This window comes from Pleuronectes platessa, chromosome 16 (assembly GCF_947347685.1).
Source record: "Pleuronectes platessa chromosome 16, fPlePla1.1, whole genome shotgun sequence".
Taxonomy (NCBI): Eukaryota; Metazoa; Chordata; class Actinopteri; order Pleuronectiformes; family Pleuronectidae; genus Pleuronectes; species Pleuronectes platessa.
Window position 1 is genome coordinate 23,107,727 of NC_070641.1, and position 13,001 is coordinate 23,120,727.

Below are 13,001 nucleotides of genomic sequence, written 5' to 3' on the forward strand. Positions count from 1 at the left end.
TAACTTACACATTGACACGATCCAGATGTTTTACCAGCTGTTCTTCCTGCATTTAGCAGCTGTGACTGAGTTTCTTTTATTCTGGATCATGTGTTTGTTCTCTTCTGATTTTTATTATAGAAAAGTTTGATCCTAGTTGTGAAATATGAGGCTCTGCTGTCAGTCAAACTATCCATGTCTGTGATTGGTCATACTCAGTAAACCCCGCCCCTTTTATGTGCACGCTCAGATCTCGATGAGGAAAACCTGAGTTAACTTAACGAGTTGATAACCAGCGTCATGTGACCACTTAGCCTGACTGTGTCTGTCAGGTTCAGTTGAGCTGATCTCAGAAAGATCTCCTGGACATGTTGAAGTGTCTTCATAGTTCAGGCCTCAGTGTTTCCTCAGTGAAGCTGTGAGAGGACAATGAGGACAGACGTCAGGATTGGACAGAGACACAGAGAGACAACAGTCGGCCAATCAGACGAGCCACACGCTGCTTGGGATCATGTGATTGAGTTGACGTGAAGACGACAGTTGTTGTTGTTTTCATGTGAACAGGAAGTGAAGCTGGACCACAGCTGACAGCCTCACACGAGGGACAGAGACGGTGTCGTCTTCATCTGATCTGAGACAGTTTGTCCTCTCACTTCATCAGTGAAGAACTGATCAGGTGGATCTTTATCACAGCTCTGAGATCAGTGGGACTGAAGCCTCTCCTCATCACATGGTAACCAGGAGCTCTTTATACAGAGCAGAACCTCTGCTGAGGTCCATCTGTCTCCTCTGGTCCCAGTTTGTCAGAAGCAGATGTTCATCAACACACAGTGAAACATGGCTTCACCTGTAACAGCAGTAAATCCACCTCTCAGGTGTCCACTCTGCACTTTGACATGCAGAGGTCACACACTGAGCTCTTAGCGTGTTCATTCCAACACGTGAACATGAAGCAGAGAGGAAGCTGCTCCACCTCTGAACAGGACTGAAGTCCCTGCTGCTCTTTCTACTGGATGAGCTGCATCACTGACTCACAGCTGATGAAGTGAGTCTCTGTGACATTGATGTCTTCTCCTCTCAACAGGTGGTTGTCTTAGTGGAGGACAGTGTGAAGAGGACAGTGTGAAGAGGACAGTGTGTGTGGACGGAGGCTGAGCTGTGTCCTGAGGATCCAGAGGCTGAAGCAGCAGCAGCTTGTGTGTAGTCTCCAATCTACACAACCCCTAATCTGCATGTGTTTGTGAGATGAAGCCGGAGCACCTGGAGAAAACACGGGGAGAACATGCAGACTCCACACAGGAAGACCCCATCTGAACCGGATTCAAACCAGCAACCTTCTTGTCCCGATTATGTTTATTCACATGAAGTTTGTGTTTATTGAAATGACACAACACAAGCAGAATATATAAACCCTCTATAAAGAGTCACATACAGTGTGTTTAAGTTTGTCTTTATTATTGTCCACCTTTGTCCCTCAGTGTGTCTCCATGTGTGTAGAACCACATTCTGTGTATATGTTTGTTTATGATCTTAAAGTTCCTGTATTCACGTCACAAATTGATTTAGTTCAACACAAAGTTAAACACCTTGAAATCACGTTGAGTTTAAAATCAGAGTTTTGTCTTTGACACAAAAGATCAAAACTCTGGACTTAAAAATGGGACGTTTTCATTTCTGCATCAGGTGCAGAGCGGTGGTGGCTTTTCTACTTTTGACCCACAGGTGGCGCTGCAGTATAACAGCAGCACATCCCAGTCAAAGCCTTTATATTCAGTCTATGAGTCAAACACATGGATCATTTCCTCTGTGACAAATGTTGAGATATCTATGTTTCTCTGTATCTTGTGATTATATTTTACCTATATCCTGTGAACAAATATTAGCTGTATAATCCATATAATCAATAATGCTACAACAGTTACTTTTAGTTAGAATGATGTATAATCTTTTTGACTCAGACGCAGGGTCAGGCCCAGAGCACGACCACAGAAAGAGCAGGTGTCAACCTGAATGTCAATCTGACCCAAAATACAATTCGGAGAAAAGTGTGTGATGGAAATTCATCTTGAGATTTGAAATAATGAAAGCACGGATGCTCAGAAAAGAGAGAGGACGTGCCAGAACTAATACAATAAGGTGCTTCATGAAATATGGTGAGAAAAAGATATGAAATCCTCCGGAAAAGTATTATCTGCTGGGTCTCTCCACTGTGGCAGGCTCCCTGTTTGCCAAGGCCACAGTGGTGGGACACCTGGTCAGTTGAAAGTGATGTGCTTGCAAAAAACTGCACTTTGAGGAAACAGTATACATCTGGCCAATAACTGGCCAGATGAATTCCCTCAAAGAAAAAGAACCGCCTCTGTGCCCACCCTGTGTCTGATTATATATACTGTGGACTTAGGATTGAACGGGGCTTCTTCTCGACATGATCCACTGAACCTGGTGACGTGTCCGGCAGAACCCCAGAGACTCTCTGTAAGTATTTCAGTGAATACAATAAATGTTCAATTTCCAGAACTTCATGTATAAGTGTCTAATTATTCCTTCTCAAATCCTGGATCAACAAACACGCTTGTCCAATCGCCGGAGGCGAGTTCAAGTTTAAAAGCCTGGCGACGACAAAATTGGTGACCCCGACGTGATCCAGTGAAGGAAAAAAGGACAGATCGTATTGACGATAAGAGGACATCTCGAGGATCTCGTTGTTCACAGTGAAAGACCGCGGTCAACATAAAACAGGTGAGCAGCGACCTTTTTATAACTAAAACGGCTGTGATTGGAAAAAATAACTAAATTAACTGTGAGCAAAGAGAAATACGAGATGTAAGTATATTAAGAGTGGAGTGAAGGAAATTGTAAGGGTCTGGGACCCTATGGTTTGAAACCATTTACATTTATTGAAAGGATTTGGGATCCTATGGCCAGGAGCCACATTGAGAAGTGTACGGAACACTGATAAAGTGGTGCATGGAGCACGCACTATAATTTAAAGGATTTGGGATCCTATGGCCAGGAGCCACATTGAGAAGTGTATGGAACACTGATAAAGTGGTGCACGGAGCACGCACTATAATTTAAAGGATCTGGGATCCTATGGCCAGGGGCCACACTCATATCTGTGTCCGGAGTCAGATATGAAGTGAAAAAGGGAATCAGGGATTTCCTAGTCTGGGATTAAAGGGGAAAAGTGTGGGGTGGTTTCCTGTGACATCAAGGTAATTACGAACACAAAGAGTGTTTTGAGTCACAGTTCTGAAAGGGTATTGAGGGTTGGAATAGATATTGGCAGAATATTAATAGATTGTGGAAAAGTGTGTATTTTGGTTGTGTTAAACACCCAGAGAACAGGCGCTACTGAAACTATTTCTGTAGTAGAAGCTTCCTGTTCTGACCAAGTGCATATGGCAATGCGTCCTCCACATCTAAGTTCTGCCAACAGTATTTGATAAAAATTGTGAAAAAAGTAGTTAAAGAAACAAACAAAATGACGACTACTAATGCAACATTCCAGGAGGTGATTCATTTGGCCCTTTTGAAAGAAAATAAAATGTCGACCTGCTGTAATAAAATAGAGGCGGTCATTTTAAAAGCCATAGAACACTCTGTGGATCGTGACAAAGCCAGAAAAGAGGAACAGAGAAAATTACACAGGTGGATTAAACAGGGATGGATGATCCCAGTCATTTAAAAAAAAAAAAACACACAATTCCCCCAATAACACATAGGCTGTCGGTACTAAAAGGGAAAGAATTACTAATATAATAATTATAAATTAATATTGATTATATAATATAGGGAGTTCTTTCTGAAAGAACTAGTGTGAATGAAAAAGTGTGTCTGTGAAAACGAGAGAGGAGGAGAGGAAAAAGAGTCAAGGTCAGCTTGCTGACTGAGACAGAGAGGGAAACAACGGACTGAGACACAGAAAAAAACTGACTGAGACTGAGAGAAAACCGACTGACTGACAGAGGAAAGACAGAAATAATACAAAAACTAGACTAGAGGCGATATACGCCTGCCATTTGATGTATGTTGTATGTATGGATGTGAGGGTAAACGTGTAAAGGATTTGCCAAAGAAAGTAAAAGAATGTTGACTGAAGGTTTGAGAGATGAACTAAGGACGAGAAAGATAAAGCTATGTTTAGGAATAAGAAAGATCTATAGGAGTGAGATGTTTCAATTCAGTAATATCTTGCTCTGAGATGAATAATAGAATGTAAAACTTGAGTGGCAAAGAAAATAGGGGAAGAGAAGTGGGAATAGAACGTTTTTGTAAGTGCACAGGATGAAAGGAGGGAGATAAGAGTGTTTGAGAGTCGGAAAGCCATCTGGGAAAGGCCACAAGCTTTACAGCTTGCAACTGGCGTTGAGATCATAAGGAGGCTTGGATATTTGTTTGTCTGTTTGTTTGTTTTTACTATTGCTTCATTCAGAAGTAAAAAACTCCAAAAGACATTGTTAAATTTACACTTTTGGTACCAATTTGTTATTTTGGATTTTTCCAATATATCCAATCCATTAGAGGAACGGAGAAAAGCTTTTGGCCTCCAAATTATTACACAAAATCCAATAATTAAATAGCTTATTCTCATTTTTTAACTGACACAGCAGGGATAATAGGATACACCAGTTTAATACAATTTATTATTTGATTCGGAATATAACTTCAAGGATGAGTGATTAACCAAATCACATTAATGTTCCCTTTAAAACTCCATCTCTAGGTACAGTTAATGTGCAATGTTTTTTGTTTTTTTTTAATTTTTCTTTCTCTGTTTTGTATTATTTTTTAGCCATTTTACATCTTTACAAAAGTGTCACCCTCAACTATGGTTTTGTGACAATGAAGATGATAATTGTTTTTGTTTTGTAGTATGGAGAACTTGATTCTCTGATGCAATGAGCCCCGTGAAGCTAGACAGAGCTGATCTTGCTTTGCTCTGCTCAGGTTTGATGAGAAGGGGAAATCTATCTCTACTCTTTGTTTGTTGAAATGCTGTTCTGTTTACTTGTATTTCTTAGAGCTGAAAATCATTCATGTGCTTTCTGTATGAGCAATTTTTTGGTTTCACCTGCAGTTGCTTTAATTCTACATTCAAATCATCCATTTAAGATTAAATAATCAAGACATGTTTAATCTATTTACAGTTGGCCTTTAAAATAGGAGTTTGATTCACCCTCCATGTAATTATTGTTAGACTCTTGCGACCTAAAAATAAATATGTTTCACCATTGAAAGAAGTATAAATCTTATTCCAATTAAAGCGACAGATGTCTTAAACACTTTAACTCATAGCGTGTTTCATCTTAAATGAAAAGCACAAACCATAGTACGAGCCCCCTTGTTTACACACTTGATTGAATACCATATCAATAATTATATTTTAATTACTTTGCAACACTTTAACTTTTAAAGAACCAGAAGAAGGGAATTTATTTTTGTTGTTTTTGTTTCACCAATAATCTTAACATCCAATGCTCTTAATTTGAAAGAGGTTGTTAAGCTCTACTTTTTGTTTTTATTTTATCATAAAGGAAAGTGTGGCAGAATGACTTTTATTAATTTTGTTTTGTTTTGTTTCAGCTGTCTCACACATTTGTCCTTTGTATGTGATGCCTGTTTTACCACAGGGCAGTTTGACGTCAAAGCTTCTGAATTATGATGTAATGAAGCAGTCGATGACTTTTGGAAAATGGTTTGAACACAAATACTCAAATGCTGTTAAATTTGCTGCTTATTGAAATTCAGCTTGTTAATCATTTAATATTTCATGAAATGCCAAAGATTTCTGTCGCTTTTCTGCCACTTTTTGAATCTTTTATTTTTTAATGTCCACTTATTTGGCTATTACTCCTCAAAATTGTAAAGAAATTGTTGACCAAAAAAGATGGGTCTACCTGTATGTCTCGTTTTGATTATTTGTTTATTTTCCTTTTCAAATATAAGCTTATATAATTTACTGTAAACTCAGTTACGCACTGCAGCATATTAATCACTTTTCAGTTTGTTTTCCTTTCAATCTCTGGGATCTGGGCTCCATGTCTCCACAACCCACTCCCATCCGGTGTCAACTCCACCTCCTCCACCCTGACCGACCACGCCCTGCGCCTGGCTTGTACAGTGCAAGCTTAAACACCTGGCCTGTAGGCGAGTATCAATTCCACGAAAGGATCTTTACAAGGCTGAGATCCAGATCACTGACTCTTAAAATTAAAAAAGCCTCACTGACAATTCTTGACAATTTTGTTCCTGGAGCAGATCTGACAGAAGCTGATATCTGAACAGCTTGCTCCTGTAACCTGTGTTGTCACATATAAACGAATGGCCCTGGATCTGCTACTGGCAGGAGAGGGTTATGTGTGTGCACTGCTATAGGAAGTTCTTAAAATATTTTTTTTTTTTTCCAAACTGCCCCTGGTGGCTGGGTGACCAGTGCCCTCTCCACCTCTACGCACCATGACACAACAAGGATGTAGACTCTGAAATTGCTGAATAGATCGCCACGGCTCTGATGAAGGATGCTGTGGAGCTGAAGCTGAGGAAGCTGAGGACGATGGAGATGACGATGCGACGATGATGATGATGTATGAGGACGAGTTTGCACTGGATGGGATGACGGTTGAGGGGTACATGAACTCCCCAGTAAGTGGTTCACACCATTAAATGGTGTGAAAAGAGGGATTGTTAGGGTTGATTAATTCTATATAGTGGGGGTCTGACTGAAACTATTTGCAACTAAAGGGGGGGTGGAAGCATGAGCAGTTTGAGCCAGATATTAGGCCTTTATACAAATCATAACTAAATAACCTTTTCCTTCCTACTGTGTCATCTTGAAATTAGAATGTATGTGGGTCACAGTTCTGTTTCGTTGTTTTGGCTTAGTTGTTTCGAATTTCTGTACAAACAGAACATTTTAGCCGATATAGCAGGAACACAATAATACCCTTTCTCCAACAACAACAGTTTGGCCCTCATGGCATCAGCTGTGTCAAGGCCTTGAGAGTGTCTACTGTTCACTTCCTTATTCCAAATGCCAAGAGGATGGACTACGCGTGCGCACTTTCGAGGAGGAAGAACCAAGACCTACTGTTATAAAATCTTACAGACACCGGCTGTTTGATGCGTTCTGATGTGCTGATGCGTTCTGCTGGGTCTCTGCCACTTCCCCCAGGCACACTACTGATACAGCCTGAAGTGCTAGTAACCTCTCAGAGCTACACCACACCCCCTCTCACACACTGATAAAGCGCTCCAGTTTCCCAAGTACGCACACAGACCTTGGGACACACTATAACTGATACAGCCTGAAGTGCTAGTAACCTCTCAGAGCTACACCACACCTCCTCTCATACACTGATAAAGATCTTCTCGGCGGGACCTGTGAACCGACGCCGGAGTTTTAACTTTGATTTCCTATTTTACTATTCATTTTAATCATTTAACAGAGTCCACAGTATTAGTTTTATTTTTACCTTTTGTGTTAAATTTTTCTATTCATTTTAAATCATTTAACAGAATCGATAGTGTTAAGTTTAATTTTGTTTCTTCTGTTTAATTTTCTCTGCATGTGTTTTAATAAAATATAAGGAAAAATGGAACCAAGACAAAGACCTTGGCATCCTTTCAGACACCCTGGGTTATGTGGGTTTAGGGGGACAGTACTGTTTTTGACCATTATCACTTTAGTGATTGTATTTCCTCTGCTATGGTTCGAAAAGAAACTAAACTCAAGCTCCACCACGTCCCCCACGACTCCAACTGCCGCCTCTCATATCACCCCCACCACCCCTTTCCTGACCAATCCTACTCGGCAATATCACAAACCAGAACATCACTCTCGGAGCAAGCGCTCTGGCTCCACCGCACCAAAGGTAAAAACCTGTTCTAGACCCGGCACCACATCTAAGAATGAACCCATATGTCTTACGGTAGAAGGTAATGCACGCATCACATTTCAAATAGACGGCATTTCGATTGTCCCACTTACAGATACGCACAATATTATGTAAATCCAGTCTCAATGAAAGGATGGGATTACACGGTCGCATATTCTGGCACAGACTGGGAGCCAAGGCCTTCGGCCTGGTTTTGTAAAAAAATAAAAAACCTGGTGGGACTAGCTCGGGGAGTGATCCAACCCCAAGAGGAGGGGGGATCATATCTGTTACTTACAGTCGATCTAACAAAACAAAACATCTCCCAAATCACACAACAAACTTGCTCAAGTTGGAAGTGTCGCGGGGAAAAGTACTCCTCCCTCTATCTGTCCCTAACGGCTTACGTCAAAGGTTATCCCTCAGTGGAACTCATGATAGAACAGACTTGGCCAGATGCGTCCACTCCCTCTAACACGACCTCTTTCTCACCTTTCATTGAACCCGTGCCCCAAGGAAGCGGTGTCCTGGCCTTCGTCACAGATGATCTGACCTATGATAACGTTCTTGGTTCAGAGACAGGGTATCACATGTCCAATACTTGGCTGTTGCTAGCCCAGGAAGCTGCTAGATCTTCCTCTTTTTCTGATTGTGTTGTGTGTTCCGGCCCCCGACCTGTGTTGCATATGGTTCCCACACCATTCGAATACACCAGTATAAGTACCACAGAACATGTATCTGAAGGCACTCCTGACATACACTGTCTATTGAACATAATGGGGAAACATGTTCCCTCACCCAGATGCAAACAGTATGACGACTGGTATCCCATGACCCCACAAAATGCCACACCACCATTCTTCAGTAATCGACTAGACAAAGGGGTTAATTTCACCTGTATAACCCGCTCTAAGGAAAGCCACCCAGCACGTTTAATGGGACACCTTAACCCTACTCACTGTCACACCATGCTCAATCTCACCAGCAACACCACAGCACTGTCTCTTACTGTGGCCCGCTCTGATGTCTGGTGGTATTGCGGAGGGAAGAAAGTGTTCGGCTGGCTTCCTCCGAATTGGTTCGGCACATGCGCGTTGGTTTCCTTTGTATCACCAATCTCTGTAATTCAAGCATCCAATGAAGTTCAAGCCGCGTTATCCCAAGCAGCCGACTTACACCCTAGGGCACGCAGATCAGTTGATGCTTTTTCCAGTAGTCCGGTGTATATGGATGCTATAGGAATTCCCCGGGGGGTCCCAGATGAGTATAAACTGGCAGATAACATTGCAGCAGGATTTGAGAGCATGCCTATCATTAGTGCTATGTTCCCAGTTACTCCCATCAAAAATGTCGACCGAATCAACTATCTCCACTATAACATCCAACGCTTGTCAAATTTCACCAGAGACGCAGTATCAGCGGTACACGAACAGCTGTCTGCCACCTCCTTGATGTCATTTCAAAATCGTGTAGCAGTTGATTTCCTTTTAGCAGAGAGAGGGGGTGTATGTGCTATGATAGGTGCACAATGTTGTACGTTCATCCCTAACAACACAGCCCCAGACGGTACCTTATCTAAAGCACTCCATGGACTGCGTTCACTCTCTGTGGAAATGAAGGAACACTCTGGTGTGAAACCATGGGATGATTTTATGTCTAACTTCTTTGGCAAATGGTCTAAACTGGTCTCGGCCTTCATACTATCTGTCGCAGTGTTCACAGCCCTGTTCGCCATCTGCGGATGTTGTTGTGTTCCCTGCATTCGAGCCCTGTGCATCCGTGTCATAGACTCTGCGATACAAAAGAATGACACTGAACGTGCATTACAACTGCCTCTGCTAGCTCACTCTGAGGAGATGAGGGACTGCGTTTCTTATGATTTCTGCCCAGATGGTGACAACTTACCAGATATTGACCATGCCTTTGCTCTTGCGTTACAGACTGTCCCCTGAGTCGTTCTGACCCCTGCTTTCGGACTTCCCCAATAAGTTGATGCTCAATTATGATTAGTCACATAGCCCCAAATGGTGATGTATGGACCCTTACAGGACACGGTTTTGACTTTCCCGACACAATATCTCTCACAGGAGCAGTAGAACAGTCGTTAGAACCCCTAAACTTAATACTTCATGCAATAGCCCGATGAAATGCTGGGAGCCTTACCCTGATTTTAGTGACATGTGAATAACACATGTCAACAGAGGGATTGTTGAGATATCTATGTTTCTCTGTATCTTGTGATTATATTTTACCTATATCCTGTGAACAAATATTAGCTGTATAATCCATATAATCAATAATGCTACAACAGTTACTTTTAGTTAGAATGATGTATAATCTTTTTGACTCAGACGCAGGGTCAGGCCCAGAGCACGACCACAGAAAGAGCAGGTGTCAACCTGAATGTCAATCTGACCCAAAATACAATTCGGAGAAAAGTGTGTGATGGAAATTCATCTTGAGATTTGAAATAATGAAAGCACGGATGCTCAGAAAAGAGAGAGGACGTGCCAGAACTAATACAATAAGGTGCTTCATGAAATATGGTGAGAAAAAGATATGAAATCCTCCGGAAAAGTATTATTTGCTGGGTCTCTCCACTGTGGCAGGCTCCCTGTTTGCCAAGGCCACAGTGGTGGGACACCTGGTCAGTTGAAAGTGATGTGCTTGCAAAAAACTGCACTTTGAGGAAACAGTATACATCTGGCCAATAACTGGCCAGATGAATTCCCTCAAAGAAAAAGAACCGCCTCTGTGCCCACCCTGTGTCTGATTATATATACTGTGGACTTAGGATTGAACGGGGCTTCTTCTCGACATGATCCACTGAACCTGGTGACGTGTCCGGCAGAACCCCAGAGACTCTCTGTAAGTATTTCAGTGAATACAATAAATGTTCAATTTCCAGAACTTCATGTATAAGTGTCTAATTATTCCTTCTCAAATCCTGGATCAACAAACACGCTTGTCCAATCGCCGGAGGCGAGTTCAAGTTTAAAAGCCTGGCGACGACACAAACCAGATGTAACGAGAAGAAAAACATCTCAGAGAGAAAAGTTCTGTTTCTACTTGTCTCTGCTTTAATGTTCAATAAACATCCTTCCACCGACTTCACTGGAATCATGACTCAGCTTTTCTTTCCTCTTCAAACCAACTGGTGGAAACATCTCGTCCTTGGTGCAGGTAAAAGAACAAAATCACCAGTTTGACATAATGGAAACAAGCAGAAGAAAAACGTTCTCAACCACCACCTCAGAACAACCACCAGGGGGAGACTGTAGCAGGCCTCTGGGAACAGCTGCATGCTGGGAAATAATTGATGATGGGAGGTTCCCAGTAGAGACAAGGGACAGAAAGTGTCTGAGAGATGATGTCCTGAAGACAGTGGACATTTTGGGCCTGTTCTGTTGAACAGTTTGTGTTATTTTGTGGAGACACTTGTCTCAACATGATGATGTCACTTCCTGTTCAAGCCCGTCTCAGTTCTTTGAGACTTCAGGATAAGAAATGTTTGACAGAGTCAGTTCCTGACAGGCTCCAGTTCTCACTGTGTGGAGAGGTCATCATGTGACTTTGTGATGATCCTCAACACACGTGTGTCAGTGTAACATGTGACTGTGACGCCATGTTCATGAACACGCTGCTCTAACATCTGTCCAGCAGATGTTGAAGCTCTGAGGTCCACTTCCTCTGCAGCAGAGTGAGACCATCATCTCTTCATGGAGCTGTGCACCAGGCTGGTGTCATGTGACCAAACACAAAGTGTGAACAACACGTCGTCCAAAGGATCTGTTAGAATTCCATCAAACACATTTATGGAATATACTTTATACTTATAAGGAAAAGCTTGTGCTCGTAATGAATTTCTACATCTGATCAATATGTCTCAATACAAACATTCTTTATCAGTTGATTTCATTCATTCACCAAACAAAACCATTTAAATGCAAAACACAAAACCTCTGATCCTGAATGTAAAGGAGCAGAAATCAGTAGTTTCAGATTCAGTTTAGTGTTTGGTTACATTAAGGTTAAAATTTAACACCTCTCTCTCTCTCTCTCTCTCTCTCTCTCTCTCTCTCTCTCTCTCTCTCTCTCTCTCTCTCTCATGTTGTTTCTGTGACGTGTTAGCGCCCCCCAGCGGTTGTTTCAAATCTATTCATCTTTATTTCAAGATGCTCACACAATGAACTCATTTCAATATAAAATTCAGGGACTGGAAGAGAAGGGATGAGGTTTGTTCCCAATGCAACTCATGCTGCCTCCTCCACTGGGATCAGGCCTTAAAAATAATAGCATCTGTTGCAGTGGAGACAGGAAACAAACCTTGTTTAACCACAGAACAGGTTTATCCACTCATCTCCTCACGGCATGAGAAAGTGATTCCATATTAATTATTAAAATCCATGACACAGCTTGTCAAAAAAATATCAAACATCTGCATTTAGCAACGAGTAAATCATTCAACGAGCAGGAAGAAAAGCTGTTTCAAAGTTCCTCAAGAGCACAACACCAGGAAGTAAGGACAGAAAAGGAAGTGCCTGGGATTTGTTGAGTTCCAGCTTCCTCCCTCATTCCTGAGCAACACAAAGAAAAGAGCGTGCACGTTTGTGTGTCAGAAAACACTTCAGTGCAGCCACTGGTGCAGGGCCCAGTTGTTTGGAGCTGCAGTGATAGTGCAGAGCAGCCCAGCAGTAATATGATGACTTTATATATTATTAATGATAACAAGCAGCTTTACTCCATCACGTCTCATGTGGACCTAAGATGCAAGAGTCTGATCTCAGTGATGGATTCAGGGTGAAAACATCAGATCCTGACAGGAAGTGCAATCAATCAAAAGATAGAGGCTGCTCAGAGTGATTCATACAGTCACCACACACACACACACACTAACACACACACACACACACACACACACACACACACACTGCTTTGGTTAGTGGTTATCAACCGCTTCATATTCATATTCTTGTTATCATCATCATAAAAAACAAGGAAAACAATTAGCTGTTATCACGTCTACATTAAAGTCCCAATAGTGATTTAATATCTATATAACATCTTTTTAAAATATGGGGAGAAGTTATTGAATATCTACAAAGTTTTCTGAGCACGTGAAAATGTTTTATTTTACAAACGTAT

General features: G+C 41.7%; 1 protein-coding gene across 19 annotated transcripts in view; it reads left to right on the forward strand.

The window, feature by feature from the left end:
• Positions 1-13,001, forward strand: part of LOC128458374 (NACHT, LRR and PYD domains-containing protein 12-like) — a 135,386-nt gene that overhangs the window by 85,497 nt on the left and 36,888 nt on the right. The window contains exon 14 of one of the 19 annotated variants that reach the window (XM_053443186.1): positions 1,064-2,496. The exons of the other annotated variants lie outside the window; for them this stretch is intronic. Coding sequence (XP_053299161.1) covers positions 1,064-1,076 — 13 coding nt within the window. The 3' untranslated portion in view covers positions 1,077-2,496. Of the gene's footprint in view, positions 1-1,063; positions 2,497-13,001 lie in introns of those variants that run through there. 19 annotated transcript variants of the gene reach the window in all.